General features: G+C 51.8%; 1 protein-coding gene across 4 annotated transcripts in view; it reads right to left on the reverse strand.

Annotated features, from left to right (window-relative positions):
* Window positions 1-17,896, reverse strand: part of PARP10 (poly(ADP-ribose) polymerase family member 10) — a 40,670-nt gene that overhangs the window by 13,010 nt on the left and 9,764 nt on the right. Inside the window, exons 1-9 of one of the 4 annotated variants that reach the window (XR_011645731.1) lie at window positions 14,590-14,879; window positions 14,255-14,509; window positions 13,955-14,191; window positions 12,934-13,880; window positions 12,628-12,849; window positions 12,446-12,539; window positions 11,668-12,285; window positions 11,466-11,587; window positions 10,933-11,080 (exon numbers count right to left, since the gene is read on the reverse strand). Coding sequence is in view for 3 of the 4 variants with exons in the window: in XM_058276166.2 (XP_058132149.1) it covers window positions 11,466-11,587; window positions 11,668-12,285; window positions 12,446-12,539; window positions 12,628-12,849; window positions 12,934-13,880; window positions 13,955-14,191; window positions 14,255-14,509; window positions 14,590-14,761 (2,667 nt within the window). In the remaining variant the exon portion in view is untranslated. Of the gene's footprint in view, window positions 1-10,932; window positions 11,081-11,465; window positions 11,588-11,667; window positions 12,286-12,445; window positions 12,540-12,627; window positions 12,850-12,933; window positions 13,881-13,954; window positions 14,192-14,254; window positions 14,510-14,589; window positions 14,880-14,927; window positions 14,980-16,432; window positions 16,537-17,896 lie in introns of those variants that run through there. The other 3 variants (XM_058276166.2, XM_058276167.1, XM_071208082.1) reach the window with 3 other exon arrangements.

Below are 17,896 nucleotides of genomic sequence, written 5' to 3' on the forward strand. Positions count from 1 at the left end.
GAGCTGATGCAGCAAGATGACGCAACAAAAGGAGACACAGACGAGAGACAATAAGAGATGCAGCAGACCAGGAAGCTGAGGAGGAGCAAGAGATTGAGCTCCTCTCTTCTACCCTGGAAGGTCCTGGGAGTGGTTCCCAGTGCCACCTAAGAGGAGAGAAGCAGACACAGAAGAAGACACAGCAAGTGGACACAGAAAGCATACAGCAAGCACAAAACAATGAGGCAGGGTTGGGGAGATAAATAAATAAATGAATCTTAAAAAACAAAAACAAACAGAAGTCCTAGAGTTGAAGACAACAATAACTGAAATGAAAAATCCCCTAGAAGATTTCAACAGCAGATTGGAACTGGCAGAAGAAAGAATTAGAGATCTTGAAGAGAAGTAAATTAGAATGAGTCAAGCTGAGGAGCAGGAAGACAAAAGAATTATAAAAAGTGAAAAGAGCCTAAGAGACTTGTGGGACACCATCAAGCATACCAATATACGCACTTTGGGAGTCCCATAAGGAGAAGAAAGAGACAAAGGAGCAGAAAGGATATTCAAAGAAATAATGGCAGAAAACTTCCCAAACTTAAACTTAGCAAAAGTTGTTAATATGCATATTCAAGAAGCCAAATGAATGCCAAACAGGATAAACTCAAGTAGAATTATACTCAGACACATAAGGTCTAACTGTTGAATGCCAAGGAGAGAATTCTGAAGGCTGCAAGAGAAAAGCAAAGTGTTATATACAAGAGTCCCAATAGGATTAAGTTCCAATTCCTCATCAAAAACCATGGAGGCAAGAAGGCAGTGGGACAAAATACTTAAAATACTGGAAGAAAACAATTTCAAGCCAAGAAGTTCGTATGCAGCAAGACTGTCTTTCAAAAATTAAGGCGTAATTAAGATATTCTCAGATAAACGAAAGCTGAGGAGTGTCGCCGCTAGACCTGCCCTACAGGCAATGCTAAGGGGGTTCTTCAGACTGAAAGGACAGGAACCAAAGTGGCGGAAAGAATAAAGAACTCTGGTAAAGTCGGCCATAGGAGTAATTATAAATGCCAGTACCGGAAGCGGACTCGGCCCAGCGGTTAGGGCGTCCGTCTACCACATGGGAGGTCCAGGTTCAAACCCCGGGCCTCCTCGACCCGTGTGCAGCTGGCCCATGCGCAGTGCTGATGCGCACAAGGAATGCCCTGCCACGCAGGGGTGTCCCCGCATAGGGGAGCCCCACGTACAAGGAGTGCACCCCATAAGGAGAGCCGCCCAGTGTGAAAGAAAGTGCAGCCTGCCCAGGAATGGCGCCGCACACACGGAGAGCTGACGCAGCAAGATGACGCAACAAAAAGAAACACAGATTCCTGTGCCACTGACAACAACAGAAGCGGACAGAGAACACACAGCAAATAGACACAGAGAACAGACAACTGGTGGGGGGACGGAGAAGGGGAGAGAAATAAAATAAATCTTAAAAAAAAAAATAAATGCCAGTACTACTGTATTTTTTGGTGTGTGACTCTACTTTTTACTTCTTACAGATTCAAAAATGCTAATGTATAAATAGTAATGATAACCTATGTTTTGGGAAATACAATGTAGTGTACAATAGAATCAACAAAACCAAGACTATTTTTGAAGTATCAATAAAATCAACAAACCTTTAGCTAGACAGACCAAAAAAAGAGACAGAATGCAAATAAGTAAAATCAGAAATGAAGGGGGGGGCATTACTACTGAACCCACAGAAATAAAAAGGATTCTAAGAGGATATAATGAATAACATGTGAACAAATTAGATAACCTAGATGAAACGGAAAAATTTCAAAACATGTAAACTGCCTACACTGACTCAAGAATAAATAAAAGATCTAAAAAGACCAAAAACAAGTAATATTGAATTGAATCAGTAATAAAAAATCTCCCAACAAAGAAAAACCAGGACCAGATGGATTTTCTGGTGAATTTTACCAAACTTTCCAAGAATTATCACCAATCCTGCTTAAACTCTTCCCAAAAACTGAAAAGAAGGGAATACTTCCCAACTCATTCATGAGGCCAGCATCACCCTAATAGTCAAGCCAGATAAATATACCACAAGAAAATAAAATTACAGAATATCCCTTATGAATAAAGATGCAAAAATCTTCATCAAAATAATAGCAAAACAAGACAACCAGCAAGATGGCAGCAGAGTAAGGAGCTCCTAGCGTCGGCTCCTGCTGCAGGGCAGCTAGCAAATAAGCAGAGCTCTCTGGAGCTGCTGAAGCACCTCTTTGGGGGCTCCAGGAGACCAGAAGAATATCCTACAATATACTTGAAGGAATGGAAGGAGGAGGCTGCCCATCTGCAGGGAAGACTCATAAGTAGAGGCTCCACACCATGGAGGCCCATGCCCATCCTCCACCAGAGGCACAAGCCGCCTTGGGAGCTGTTCCGCAGCTGGCATTGAAAGCTCCACTTCCCAAAAACGGGGGTGGAAGAGACTGTGGGGCACCAACTTCAGCTACTGATGAGTAAATTCAGTGGGCTAAAGTATAATCCTAAGAACAGCTAAAGTTTGAACCTTTCCAAGTTGGAAAGAGGCCGGTGGCTGCCATTTTGACTCCGCCCCCAGCATGAGGGAAAGTGAGGCAGACTGAAAATCATAGTGATGATAGGAACTGGTTTCTTCCGCCCAGATTGGCCTGTAGCCCTAGCCTAGGCTTCAGTCCCACCTCTTGCAGGGAGGAAGCTGGCAGGCCCTGCACCAGCCTATCCAGGTAATCTCGGGCACACTGGGCCGCACAGACAGAATAATCAGAAGTCTACTAGGGCAACTGCGGTCATCTTGGACCCACACTACATAGATTGCTGCCCACACCTGCAGCTCCATCCCTGCCCCAGGCAGGGGAGAAAGGGGCATGAAGCCTCATCAGTCTCTCTGGGCAAGTATAGTCTAGGCCTGCACGACTTGGACTGTTCCACACAGCTGTGACTCTGTCCCTACCCCTGGCAAAGGAGAAAGTTGGGAGAAGCTTCACCAGCCCCTGGGGCAATGAGGGCAGCTTGAGCCCCCACAGCTTACAGCACCAACTGCATGCTTGGCTCCTACTACACAACCAGCAAGGGAAAAAGGCAGGAAGCCCTAAACTAAAGAGAAAAACTGCACCCAGAATAAATACTCGAGTAAGCCAGATGCCAACACACCAACAAAAAATTACAATCCACACCAAGAAACAGAAAGATATGGCCCAGTTAAAGGAACAAGACATGCCTCCAGATGACATAAAGGAGCTGAGACAACTAACCATAGATGTTCTAACAAATCTCCTTAATAAATTCAATGAGATGGCTAAAGAGATTAAGGATATTAAGAAGACATTGGGGGAAGTGGATGTGGCTCAACTGATAGAGCGTCCACCTACCATATAGGAGGTCTGAGGTTGGATACCCAGGGCCTGTGTGGTAAGCTGGCCCACATGCAGTGCTGCTGCATGCAAAGGAGTGTCGTGACATGCAGGGGTATCCCTGCGTAGGGGTGCCCCACACGCAAGGAGTGCACCCCGCAAGGAAAGCCACCCTGTGCAAAAAGTGCAGCCCACTCAGGAGTGGCACCACATACACGGAGAGCTGAAAAGCAAGATGAAGCAACAAAAAGAGACACAGATTCCCAGTGCCGCCTGACATGAATGCAAGTGGACACAGAAGAACACAAAGCAAATGGACAAAGAGAACAGATAACGGGGGGGAGGGGGGGGAGAGGGGGGACAGGAGAAAGAAATAAAAAATAAATTAAAAAAAAAAAAGAATTTGAAAGCATACATAGAAAAATAGCAGATCTTATGGGAATAAAAGGCACATTAAATGAAATTAAAAATACACCATAATCATACAATAGCAGATTTGAGGAGGCAGAAGAAAGGATTGGTGAGCTTGAAGAAATGACCTTGAAAGTGAACATATAAAGAACAGATGAAGAAAAGAATGGGAAAAAATGAACAAGTTCTCAGGCAACTAAACAACAGCAAAAGATGTGCAAATGTATGTGTCATGGGTGTCTCAGAAGAAGAGAAAGGAAAAGGGGCAGAAGGAATATTTGAAGAAATAATGGTAGAAAATTTACCAACCCTATTGGAAGGACATAAATATCCATGTCCAAGAAGCACAACATACTCCCACCTGAAAAAATCCTAATAGACCAACTCTGAGACATATACTAATCACAATGTCAAATGCCAAAGACAAAGAGAGAATTCTGAGAACAGCAAGAGAAAAGCAATGCATAACATATAAGGGATATCCTAAGATTACGTGCTGATTTCTCACCAGAAACCATGGAGGCAAGAAGACAGTGGTAGGATATATTTAAGATACTATAAGAGAAAAACTTCCAGCCAAGAATCTTATATCCAGCAAGATTGTCTTTCAAAAATGAGGGCAAGTTTAGAATATTCACTGATAAATAGAAACAGAGAATTTCTAACCAAGAGACCAGATTTTCAGGAAATTCTAAAGGGTGTGCTAGAGCCTGAAAAGAAAGACAGGAGAGCGAGGGCTGGAAGAGAGTCTAGAAATGAAGATTATATCAATAAAAGTAACTAAAAATGTCAAAAGAATTATGAAAATAAAATGACAGCTAAAACTCAGATAGTCAGGAAAAAATTTAACCAACGATGCTAAGCACTTGTATTCAGAAAACTGCAACTCAATGTTAAAAGGAATCAAAAAACACCTAAATAACTGGGAGAACATTCCATGCTCATGATTTGGAAGACTAAATATCGTTAAGATGTCAATTCTACTCAAATTGATATACGGATTCAATGCAATCCCGATAAAAATTCCTCTAGCATTTTTTAAAATTTAAAACATGATTATCAAATTTATTTCGAAGGTTCAAGGACCCTGAATAGCCAGCAACATTTAAATAGGAAAAGTGAACTCTCATCTCCAGACTTTAAATCATATTACCTAGCTATCGTGGTAAAAACAGCACAGTACTGGCCTAAAGACAGACACATAGACCAAAGGGACTAAATCGATGGTTCAGAAACAGACCTTCAAGTGATTTTTGCCTAGCCTGTCAAACCCACACAGCTTGGGCAGAACAGCCCATTCAACAAATCATGCTAGAACTTGATATCCATAGCCGAAAGAAGAGGACCTCTATCTCACACCTTATCCAAAAATTAACTCAAAATGGATCAAAAACCTAAAAATAAAAGCAAGAACCATAAAGCTTCTAGAAGAAATTGTAGGAAAATATCTCCAAGCTCTGGTGGTAGGTGGTGGATTCTTAAAGGAGATAAGAGGACTGAGTGGACTATTGATGTTTAATGTATGTAGAAGTTGTAAGAAGCTTTACACTAAAAGTATGGAAATGTATAGTGGATGGTAACACATAGTAACAGCTAGTTAATAAATAGGGATGTGGCTGAAAATGGTAGTCTAGGGATGTAAATGCCAACTGACAGAATGCTAGAAAACAATTAGGAACTGGATAGCACAGTAAACCAAGAGGTGGATGAGAATTGTGGTTGATGATACAGAGGCAAGAGTGTCCTTTATGAGCTACAGCCAATTTACATCGCTACTGCAGGGTGGTGGATATGTGGAGAAGCATGGGAAAGATACAATTGGAGTGACCTATGGACTGTGGTTAGCAGTAATAACATAATATTCTTGCATCTATGCCAAAGACATACTCTGTGGATAATGGGGCAGTATGGAAAATGTATGTTAAATGTCCACTATGGACATGGTAACAATCAGATGATATTATCTTATAATCTGTAACAAATGTTTCATCACAGTGTGGTGTGTTGATAGAGGGGTGTTGTTAGGGATGTCTGTACATGTGCATGGTTGTTTTATAAGTTTACAACTTCAGTCATAAAAAATATATTTTAAAAATAATAATAGGGTAGGTTGGGGGGAAAAGTACACCAAATATAAGATAAGGACTATAATTACTAGTAAGGTTTTGACAATATTCTTTCATAATTTGTAACAAACGTCTCACTACAATGCAAGGTGTTGGTGGAAGGTTGATGTATGGGACCCCTGTATGATGTTATGCATGTTTGCTTTCTAAGTTCACAACTTTTACTATACATTTATTATTTATGTATGTTCATATATAAATGATATAAAACTAATAATAATAGTATGGGTTGGGGAAAAATACTTCGTTTAGTAGTAATAATTTGACAATGCTCTTTAATCATTAGTTAAAAATGTTTACCAATAATGCAAGGTATTGGTAGTAGGGTGAGGTACGAGAGTCCTGTATGATGTTATATATGTTTGTTTTGTAAGTTCACAACCATTACTATACACTTATTGTTTATGCATGTTTATGTATGAGTGATATACTTCAATAAATAAAAAGAACAAATACTAGCAAAACAAATTTAAAAAACACATAAAAAGAATTAAACACCATGATCAAGTGGGATTTATCCCAGGCATGCAAAAATGATTCAACAAAAGAAAATCAATTAGTATAAAACATTATATAATGTAATACACAATATTCATAAAACAAAGGAGAAAATCCAGGACCATCTCAACTGACACAGAAAAGGCATTTGACAACACCCAGCATCCTTCTTGATAAAAACCCTCATAAAACTAGGAATACAAGGGAACTTCCTCACCCAGATAAAGGACATTTATGAAATTCCCACAGCTAACATCACACTCAATGGTGAAAAACTGAAAGCTTTCCCTCTAAAACCAGGAATAGGCAAGGATGCCTGCTATAACCAGTTATTTAGCATTGTACCAGAAGTTCTAGCCAGAGAAATTAGGCAAGAAAAAGAACCTAAGGGCTTGTAAATTGGAAAGCAGACATCATGTTCATGATGTAGACATCGTGATCCTATATAGAGAAAATTCTGAAAAATCTACAACAAAGATACTTGAGCTAATAAATTCAGCAACATGGCAGGGTACAAGATCAACAATGAGCAATCTGAAGAGGAAATTTTTTTAAAATTCCATTTACAATAGCAACTAAAAGGATCAACTCTCCAGGAATAAATTTAACTGAGGATGTAAAGGTCTTATACCTGAATAACTATAAACTATTGCTAAAAGAAATCGAAGAAGACCTAAATAATTGGAAGGACATTCTGTTCTCCTGAATTGGAAGATTAAATATCGTCAAGATGTCAATTCTACCCAAAACAATTTACAGATTCAATGCAATCCCAATCAAAATTCCAACAGCCTATTTTACAGAAATGGGAAAGCAAATCATTAAGTATATTTGGAAGGGTAAGGGCTCAAGTCCATTAAAGAGGGAAAGAATAATCTCTTCAACAAATGGGAAAACTGATGTCCACATGTAAAAGAATGAAGGTAAACCCCTACCTCACACTAAAAACAAAAATCAACTTAAAATGGATCAAAGTCCTACAAATAAGAACGAGGACTATAAAACACCTAGAAGAAAATGTAGGGAAACATCTTCGGGGACCTTGTGTTAAGCAATGGTTTCTTAGACTTTGCACCAAAAGCATGAGCAGCAACAAAAAAATAGATAAATGGGACTTCATCAAAATTAAAAATTTCTGTGGGAAGCGCTGTGGCTCAATCAGTTGGGCTCCCGTCTACCATATGGAAGGCCCTGGATTCATGTCCTGGGGCCTGTTTGTGAAGGCAGGCTCGCCCACACACTGTGGAGAGCTGCCTGCCCGGGTGCTGCTGAGTGCTACCGACCCGCAAGCACCGCGGACAGCTGACTCAGCAAGGTCACGCCACAAAAAGGCAGACAGCAAACAAGCTGCAAGGAGTGGGGAGAATAAATAAAAATAAATTCAGACACAGAAGAACGTACAGCAAATGGACACAGAGAACAGACAGCACACAAAAAGCCATAGGGGTGGGGGGGGATAAAAAAAAACAAAAAACTTCTGTGTATCAAAGGACTTTATCATGAAAGTAGAATGACAACCTAAAGAATGGGAGGATAATACTTGGAAACAATATATCCGATAAGGGTTCAATAAACAGGATTGATTTAAAAATCCTACAACTCAACAACAAAAAGAAATAATCCAATTTTAAAATGGGCAAAAGAACACACTTTTTTCAAAGATATACAAATGGTCAAGAAGCATATGAAAAGATGCTCAACATTAGGGAAATGCAAATCAAAACCACAGATGAGATACCATAACGTATCCACTAGAATTAAAATAGCTACTATTTTAAAAATGAAAAATAACAAGTATTAGAGAGGATGCAGATAAACAGGAACACTCCTTCACTGCTGGTGGGAAGGTAAAATGGTGTAGCCACCATGGAAGACAGTTCAGTGGTGCCTCAGGAGCTAAATACAGACTTATCATATGACCCAGCAATCTTGCACTAGGCATTTGCCAGAAGAATTGAAAGCAGGGCGTCGAACAGGTATTTGGAAACCCATGTTTATAGCAGCACTATTCACATTTGCCAAAAAAATGGAAGCAACCCAAGTGTCAGTCAACAGATTCGTGGATAAACAAAATGTGGTATATCTACACAAAGGATTATTATTTAGCCACAAAAAAGAACAAAGTTCTGATACATGTGACAACATGGATGAACCATGAAGACAGCATGTTGAGTGAAATCAGGCAGAAACGAGAACAAATATTATATGATCTCACTGTTATGAAATAATTAGAACAAGAAAAGTTAGAGTCTGAACCTAGAACACTGGTGATCAGAGTCAGGGTCAGGGTAGGGAAGGGGGAGAGAATTCTTAATTGGCACAGCGTTTCTGTTTGGGGTGATGGAAGACTTTTGGTAATGAATAGTGGTGACGGTAACACAACAATGTAATTAACACCACTGAATTATATATTAGAGTGTGGTTAAAAGAGGAAATTTAGGTTGTATATATGTTGCTAGAACAAAAATTAAAACAAAAAAACACCCAAAAGGCAGTACAACATAGTGAACCCTAATATAAACTACAGCCTATAGGTAAAGTACAATTACAGTAATGCTCTTTCATTGGTTGTAACAAAGGTAGCACACTGATGCAAAATGTCAAAAATGGGGTGAGCATATGGGAAGTCTATTTTCTGCACGATCTTTCTGTAAATCTACAACTTCTCTAAAAATAAAAAACAAGCAAACCGAAGTGTCAGTTAAACTGCTCTGCTCAAGAAATAAATAACAAGTGATTTGGGGCAGAGTATTATTACTACTAGTATTCTGTGTTGCTTGAAGCTGAATGTATAAATGTATCACCTGTGTAAAAATTAATAAAAATTAGCTCCAACATAAAAAGAAGTAGGGAAAGGAATCCATTAAACAGAAAAGAGGTGACTTATCTTCAAAGCTGTATGATGGGTTCTGTTTCAAAATGTCCATAATAAAAAGCTTAACCATTGTTTCACTTAAAAAAGAAAAGACAGAAAGAACCCTGGGTTTTTTTTTTTAAGTAGGTAAGGAAAAAAGCGATGTCTTCCAAGTTCTGAGGGAAAAAAAGGGTTTTGAACCTGAGTACTATAACCAGCCAACTATCAGCCAGGAGTGGACAATAAGGGCATATTCAGACGTGAAAGAACGTGGGATGTTTACACCATCTCACAATTATAACTGCAAAATAGCTCTCCTTGCAAAAGGCAAAATAAGCCAAGCCCGAGATGTTTCGTTACCCTGCCGGGAGACACTCCTACCACAGAAAATGCATCCATGCCAGTGACCCGGGAGCCAAGCAGGCCCAGAAAAACTTCCGGAAAAAGTCAAAAGCACCCTCAGACCTTGGCCCCGAAAGCCCTTTCAGGCCACACGGCTTCACAGACTCGGATTCATTTTGGTGTATTTTGGTCACTGATCGTCCATCGCCCACGGCCAGAGCACGCAGGTTTCAGGTGGTACAGAACACGGAGCCTGCCGACCTTGACTGTAATGAACTTGACCTTGACTGTAATGAACTTAACAAGGCCACCAAACTGCACCCCCAGGGGGGAGAAGGGGCTTCAGCAGAGGAGGGGGGGCCGGGCAGAAGAGGGGGTGCAGGGGGCAGGCGAGCGCTACTGTTCCCACAAGAAGGCAGGAGTCAGCCTCCAAGCTGTTAAGTGGAAAAAGGGGGACGCCGGTGTACCCTGAAAGTCATGAAGGTGCTGGTTGGAAATGCCAAGTGTGTAGGGAGAGGTGTGGATGGGGTGGCCCAGGGAGCAGGAAGGAGGCTGTGGGCTCAGCATCGATGCCTCAGTGGGGGCTGCCCCGAAGAGCTCGCCCCGCAGCCACACCCCACTCTAATACTACAGCCCCCAGTGCCCCCAGATCCGCGTCAGCACCCAGACATCACGAGGCGTAAGCCCAGGCAAGGAGGCAGCCGCCCCCCGGAGCCCCCCACGGAGGGCTCCAGCGACTCCCCCAGGGAGAGAGGGGCGGTGGCCTGCCCACGTGGGGGCTCAGCCCCCACCTCCCCTCCTGGCCGGGGCGGCTGGGGAGCGGCTCTGGGGCTCTGGGCTTCGAGGGAGGGTCCTGCTGCGGCCCTGCATGGGGCAGAGGGGCGGGAACCTCCCAGCAAAGCCCCGGCAGGTTCCTTAACCTTGGCTGCCTGGCCCGCCCCTGGCAGGTGGGCCTCGCGCCCCTGCTCCGCAGGCCCCCTGCTGCCCCTGCCCAGGTCCCAACACCCTCGTGCCCTCCCACGCTGGGCTCCGCGTTTCAACAGCCCAGATCCAGCCGGTGGTCTCGGAGGCCCCCCCGCCTGCTTTTAACAGCAGCAGGCGGCCCCACCCCTCTCTCTCTGCCCAGCCCCCCCCGCCGCGCCCCTCCGCTGCCCTCCTTTAGAGCCAGCCTCGTGTCTACACTCGCAGCCCCCTGCCCTCGGCTGCACTGGCTCTGGACCCTCTCCTCACTCGCCAGCCCCACCAGCCCCTCAGCCCTTCTCCCGCAGGGGCCACTGCCGCACCCCACGTGCTCATGCTTCCCCGACCTGGTCTCCCCCTCCCTCCTCACCTGCAGAGCGGCTTCCTGAGGCCCTCTCTGGCTCCCCACAGGTTTTCCCCACTTTTTTAGAAAGCACACCATGCCCAGAGTGGCCATATTCAGCAAGTAAAAGAGGGCACCCTGCTCCATTCACGTGTCAGGCAGACGACAGAGACACCTGTGGGCAGTGCCAGGCACACAGGTGGGCACATCGCCACCCCATGTTCCAAACAGGGACACTGAGGCACGGAGAGGGTCAGCATGGCTCACTGTTACCAGCTGGGGCCCATCTGGACCCAGGGCCCCCATCCTCTGTCCCCTTCTGTTCCCACACCCAGGCTCTGTAAGTCGCCCGGGCAGGAACAAGGGTGGGCCCTGCTGCCCCCACCCGTTAGCTTCCAGCAGCCTCGCGCCGGGCAGCTCCCGGCACCGCAGAGAGGGCAGAGGCAAGCAAGGGCTGACGGGGTCCAGGCACTGGGCACGCAGGGGCCACAGCCCAGACTGCTGGGCCTGGGGGCCCCGAGAACCGAAGGCCGCGGCGCAGGTGAGGGGCACAGACTCACCTGGACGACGCGGACCCTGCCGTGGGCAGCGCCCAGGGTGTCGTGGAAAGCACGCACCACCTCCAGGAACTCGCCGGTGCCCTCGGCCAGCCGCTCCAGCCCTCCCGGCCTCCGCTGCGGGTCTGACACGTGGGGAGGGTCAGGGCCATGCCTGCAGCCGGCCTCCCATAGCCACCCCCAACCGGGCCAGGGCCGGACTCACAGGTGGGGCCCAAAGCTGCCAGGGGCCAGGCCGAGCTCTGGTCCTGGGGCTCGGTCAGCAGCGCGGCGAGGTGGCGGGCCGCGCGGGCAGGCTGGGCCCCAAAGCCTCGGAGGACAGCGCAGTCGCCATGCAGAGCCACGCTCACGCCGTGGCAGCGCTCCAGCTGGGCCTGGAGCCCGGCGGGCAGCACGCGGCCCCGGGTGCCCACCACCTCCTCCCGGAGCTGGCCCTCCAGGGCAGCCGCCAGCGCCCGGCCCAGCTCCCCCGGGTCCTGCTCGAAGGCCACGTGCACCACCAGCTGGGCCCCGCCCGGCTCCGCCTCTGCCTCCTCCGGGGGCTGCTCCAGCAGCGACAGGGCCAGGGCTCGCTGCAGCGCCGCCCCCTCCTCCTGCTCAGCTGCCCGGCCTGGCCGCTCCAGGGACCGGTGGAGGGCCAGCTGCAGCGCGGCCTCCTCCTCCAGCCGGGTGGCCCCAGGGAGGGGGACCCTGGCCTCCTCTTCCAAGCCCCCCAGGCTCGCCCCAGCATCTGGCTCCTCCTCAGGCCCCTCCTCCAACTCCACGGGTGTCAACTCCTCCCGGTCCAGGCCCTCTAGGGTGGCCAACAGCTCTCGGACCTCCTCTGGGGGAAAGAGGCCACCGAGTGGGGGGTCAGGCCCAGGCAGGGTAGGGCTGCAGGAAAGGGTAAAGATGAAAAGGGTTTTGGGGCCTGGGGTGTCGGGAAGGGTCCTGCGAGGTGTGGGTGAGGGCCAGCAGGGTGGAGGGTGCGCAGGCAGCCTTACCCAGGCTCACGGCGTCCTGGCCACTGCCAGGACTGTCTGGGGGACACGGAGCATCCTGGCCAGGCAGAGTCCAGAGGGCCTCAGTAGGGTCCACCTGTAGGGAGGGGATCTCAGGCCCCCATTTTGGGCAAGGCAGGGGAGGCACGTGGGGCAGGCGGGCAGGGGGCGGGACTCCACTGCACCTCTCTGGGCTCAGTATCCAGGGCCGCCCTGGCCAGCTGCTCTGTCCCAAAGACACACCGGAACTCGGCCTCCAGCCCCTGCAGCACACGCTGCCCTTCTGGGCCCAGGAGGAAGTGGGCACTGCCTGGGAGCGTCAGCTCCAGCACGTGGCAGCTAATGCTGCCCAGCAGGCTCCGCAGGAACTCGTCAGCAGCCTGGCACGGGCCCCGCTCTCCGCAGAGCTGCAGCCACAGGAGGCGGGTGAGGCTCCAGCACAGTTAGGGCGCAGGGAAGGCGGGGAAGCGGGGGCCTCGGGGGTCACTCACCTGAAAGCCGGTCACGTCTGTTTCTTCCAGGGGGAAGAGGTCGACATCCCCCAGGCTAGCAAGTAGGTCCTCATGATAGAGCTGCATGAAGCGCAGAGCACCTGGCTCCATGGACAGCACCAGCTCCACCGGCCCCTGCCCCGGCAACTCCACCGGTTCTGGGATCACGGGCTCCGGGATCCCGGGCCCCACCTGCGCCGTGGGCCCCACAGGCTCCGGGATCACGGGCCCCACATGCACCGTGGGCCCCACCAGCTCTGGGATCACGAGCCCCACCTGCGCCATGGGCCCCACAGGCTCCGGGATCACGGGCCCCACCTGCGCCGTGGGCCCCACAGGCTCCGGGATCACGGGCCCCACATGCACCGTGGGCCCCACCAGCTCTGGGATCACGAGCCCCACCTGCGCCATGGGCCCCACAGGCTCCGGGATCACGGGCCCCACCTGCGTCGTGGGCCCCACCAGCTCTGGGATCTTGGGCCCCACCTGCGCCGTGGGCCCCACAGGCTCCGGGACCACGGGCCCCACCTGCACTGTGGGTTCTACAGGCTCCGGGAGCATGGGCCCCACCTGCACCGTGGGCCCCACCTGCTCTGGGCACCCCACAAGCTCAGAGCTCGCCAGTCCTTCCAGCCCCAGAGACCCCCCAGGTCTCAGGCCTGCTGTCCCTTCCTGCTCCAGCAAGCTGACAGGCCCTGGCCCCAGGGTATTCCCTGACGGCCCCGGGACCACCATGGAGTCTGCGGCCCCTCTGCCCTCCTGTGCCCCCGCTGACCCCGCGGCCTCCAGGACAGCATGCTCGGTGGCTCTGGGCCACGGTTCGGCCAGGCAGCCCCCTGCGCCGGGGTCCACAGCAAGCTCCTCTGGCTCCAGGGCATCGTAGTGGGGGACAAAACGCAGCTCTAGGCCCTGCAGCTGGTGGTCGCGCTGCAGCACCCGCTCGGCCACTGGGAGGGAAAGGGTGAAGTCGTTAGGACCCGCAGGAGGGGGCTCAGGCCACCCGGTCCTCAGCCCCACTCACCCTGCCACCGCTGGAAGGAGGCGACAGTGCCCAGGTTCCCGGGCAGGCTGCACAGGCCCTCCAGGGGCCCCCCACCGCTGCGGCGCTCGTTCTCCAGGTACAGCTCCAGCAGCAGCAGGTCTGCAGGGGCGGTGCCCCCCACCACACGGACTGCACTCGCCTGGGGCACCGGGGCCAGGGTCACGGCCTTTCCCTCCAGGCCCAGGGTCGCGGCCTGCTGCTGCAGCGCACCAACGTCTGTGGACAGGCAGGGTCAGCCCAGGGACCGCTGGCCACCTCCACCCCCAGCCCGCCTCTCACCTGCCTCAGACAGGGGCTCCGACAGCTGCACGAGGGCCCGGTCGGGCCGGGGGCTGGCCAGGACCCGGCAGGGCAGCTCCGGGCATCCGGCGGCGCGCAGCAGGGTCTGCACATGCTGCTCCAGGCGTCCAGGCTCCAGGCCAAGGGGCAGTCCCTGCAGCAGCAGGCGGGATGGGGCCCAAGGAGGGGCGGGCCGCAGGCTCAACTGTGCTCGCTGCAGAACGTGTGCCCCCTGAGCCAGGACCCTCGCGGCGTCTGCGGCACGAGACGAAGGTCGGGTCAGCGCCGGGGAACCTCCGGGGCTCGCAGGCCGCCCCCTCCGCCGGCCCCCTCACCTGCGGGCTCCCGGAAGGTGAGGATGCCCCCGCGACCAAGTCTGTGCCAGCTCGACACGGGGCCACCCCCAGAGCGCCGCCGGTTCTCGAAGTAGAGCGTGAGCAGCTCGTCCGGCACGTCGGGGGGCAGCCCACGCAGCTCCAGGGCCGCGCCGGCCTCTGCCTCCGCCATGGCGGCCCTAGGCCAGGACCGGAGCGTGGGGAAGGGTCGCCCCGCCGCGTCTGCGCGCTCCCCCTCAGCCCCCAACTCCGCACTCAGACGCCCCAGTCCCGCACGTACCCGCACCCCAGTCTCGCGGTTGCCCACACCCCCAGCCCCGCACACAAGCACCACGCACCACACAGCACCAGCCGGCGCACCCGCTGGCCCCGCGCCCCGCGCCCAGGGCTCCGGCCGGGAAAACAAAAGTGAAACTGACCGGGAAGGCCCCGGGGCCGCCCGCGCCGCCCCACCTCCTCCCCGCCCCGCCCAGGGCCCGGGCAGCGCGGAGGGGCCTGGGGCCAGGCCAGCCCTGCACCGGCCTCCCTGGCCGCAGGTGCGCGGCGTCCGCGTCCCGACCCCGGCGGCAGCGGCAGCGCACGGGCTGGGCCGCGCCCCCCGCCTGCCCGCCCTGCCCCTGCGCCCCTCTCCCGCCCGCCCTGGCCTGCTGGTGCTGTGGCCTCTGGCATGGGCTCCTGGCCCCTGCCCGCCGCCAGCTGCCCGCTGCCCCTTGCTCCCAGCTTCTCAGGGAGCGCTCCCCACTGGTCTCCACTCCCACCTGGGCACCCCTCCTCCACTGAGGTGCAGCCTCCTTCCCTCAAGGGCCCCGAGAGTCCCCCCTGCAGCCCGCAGCCCGCCTTCCAGAGCCCTTGGCACCTGTGGGTCACTCGTCTCAGCCTGGGGGTCTCGGTGGCTCTGGGAGCCACCTGTCAGAGGCTGCACCTGCACCCCTCCAGCCAGGCTGTCCTGCTCTGCCCCCCCCTCACCTACCCCCACCCCCGGGGCCCCACCTGAGGTCGTCAACACAGCAGCGAGGACCCCAGCCTGGTCAGGAACGCAGGGCGGGTCCTGGCTGGCAGTGGCTTCATCTCATGGCACATGGCCAGGCAGCGAGACGTCACGGGGCAGCACGGAATGGCAAGCTGGCCCACCCCGGGGCTCGGCTCCCGCCTGCCTAGAGGCTCGGCTCCCGCCTGCCTAGAGGCTCGGCTCCCGCCTGCCTAGAGGCTCACCCGGCACCTCAGAGAGTGCCTGCAGCACCGAGCTCCAGCGCCTCCCTGAGCCTCTCCACCCACCCGGCTCCAGCTCAGGCCAGGACCCTCCCAGCCCGTCCACCCTTCCACAAGTGCTGCTGGCGCCCCTTCAGAATGCCCCTGGGCCCCGGCCTCGTCCCGCCGCCGCCGCCCCACCGGGGCTGAGCTCTGGGCACCTCCCACCTGCACCGCCACCACAGCCGCCTAAGCAGTCTCTGCTCTCCACACCCCCAGCACCCCACCCGCTGTCGATGCTCTCCACGCAGCAGGCACGCGCCCTCTGAAGTCCTACCAAGGGCGCCCGCAGCTCCCCCGTCACCGACAGTACAAGCCCAAGTCCTTCCCCTGCTTGGCCCCGGCCCTGCCCCGTACCTCCTGTCCTTCCCACTGCTCGGTGGGCTCCGGCCTCCTAGGCCTCTGCTCTTCCCCCACGCGGGAGGCAGCCCCCCTCGGCATTCAGGACTCAGCATCAGCCCTTGCCGCTGCCTGGACCACATGACCCCGAGAGGCACGTGGCCAGACCCTACCTCTGGACTCGCTCAATGTGACCTACCCCAGCCATCCTCTGAAAAAAAAAGCCCTGTTCCCTCCCCAGAGTGATCTCCCTTACCCAGCTCTTAGTGGCAGGTTTTAGCATGAGCCTCCAAATCCTTAAGGGCCTCTGGCTTCCATGGGCCCCTTCCAAGGAAATGTTTCAGATTTGATTCCAGGTCACTGCAATAAAGTGAATATCACAATAAAGTGAGCCACATGATTTATGGGTTTCCCAGTACATATACAAGTTATGGTCATACAATACTGTAGTCCATTAGGTGTGCAAGAGCATTATTCTAAAAATGTACATATCTTAATTGTGAAAGTACTTTATTGCTAAAATTGTTACCCGTCAGCTGAGCCTTCAGCAGGCCGCCATCTCTCTGCTGGTGGAGGGTCTCGCCTGATGACAAAACCTGCTGATGAGGGTGGTGGTGGCTGAAGGGTGGGGTGGCTGTGGCAATTTCTTACAATAAGACAACATGACGTTTGCCACATCTATTGACTCTTCCTTTCACGAAAGAGTTCTCTGAACCAGGCAATACCGTTCGGTAGTTTTTACTCACAGTAGAAGTTTGTTCAGAATTGGAGTCAGTCATCTCAAACCCCCTGCTGCTTTATCAAGCTGAGGTCATAGTTAAGTCCTTTGTGGTCATTGCAACAATGTCCACAGCATCTTCCCAGGAGAAGTGTCCACCTCAAGAAGCCGCTTTCCTGCTCATCCGTAAGAAGCAACCCCTCATCCGCTCAGGCTCCACTTCTGATTCTAGCTGCCTTGCTGTTTTCTCCGCATCTGCAGTTACCTCCTCCACTAGAGTCTTGAGCCCAGGAGGGGCGGGATCAGCCTCTCCCAAACTCCTGTGAACGTTGGTATCTTGACCTTCCAAGAATCGTGAATGTTCCTCATGGCGTCTGGAATGGTGAATCCTTTCCAGAAGGCTTTCCATTGACTTTGCCCAGATCCAGCAGAGGAATCACTGTCTATGGCAGCGCTAGCTTTACAAAGTGTATTTCTTAATAATAAGACTCGTAGGTCAAAATTGCTCCTTGGTCCATGGGCTGGAGAATGCATGTTGTGTTAGCAGGCATGAAAATAACATTCATCTTGTTGTCCATCTCCATCAGAACTCCTGGGTGACTGGTGCCTGGTCAATGAGCAGCAATATTTTGAAAGGAATCTTTTTTTCTGAGCAGTTCTCAACAGTGGACTTAAAATATTCCATAAACCATGTTGCAAACAGCTGTGCTGCCACCCAGGCTTTCTTGTTCTATTTATACAGCACAGGCAGAGATGTCACCTCATTCTTAAGGGCCCTGGGATTTTCTGAATGGTAAGTGAGCACTGGCTTCCCCTTAACATCTCCAGCTGCATTAGCCCCTAACAGGACAGTCAGCCTGTCCTTTGAAGCTTTGGAGCCAGGCCTTGACTTCTCTTCTCTAACTAGGAAAGTGCTACATGGAAACTTCTTCCAGTAGAAGGCTGTTTCATCTACACTAAAAATCTGCCATTCACTGCAGCCACTTTGATCAACTCTCTTAG

This window comes from Dasypus novemcinctus, chromosome 14 (assembly GCF_030445035.2).
Source record: "Dasypus novemcinctus isolate mDasNov1 chromosome 14, mDasNov1.1.hap2, whole genome shotgun sequence".
NCBI classification, from domain to species: domain Eukaryota; kingdom Metazoa; phylum Chordata; class Mammalia; order Cingulata; family Dasypodidae; genus Dasypus; species Dasypus novemcinctus.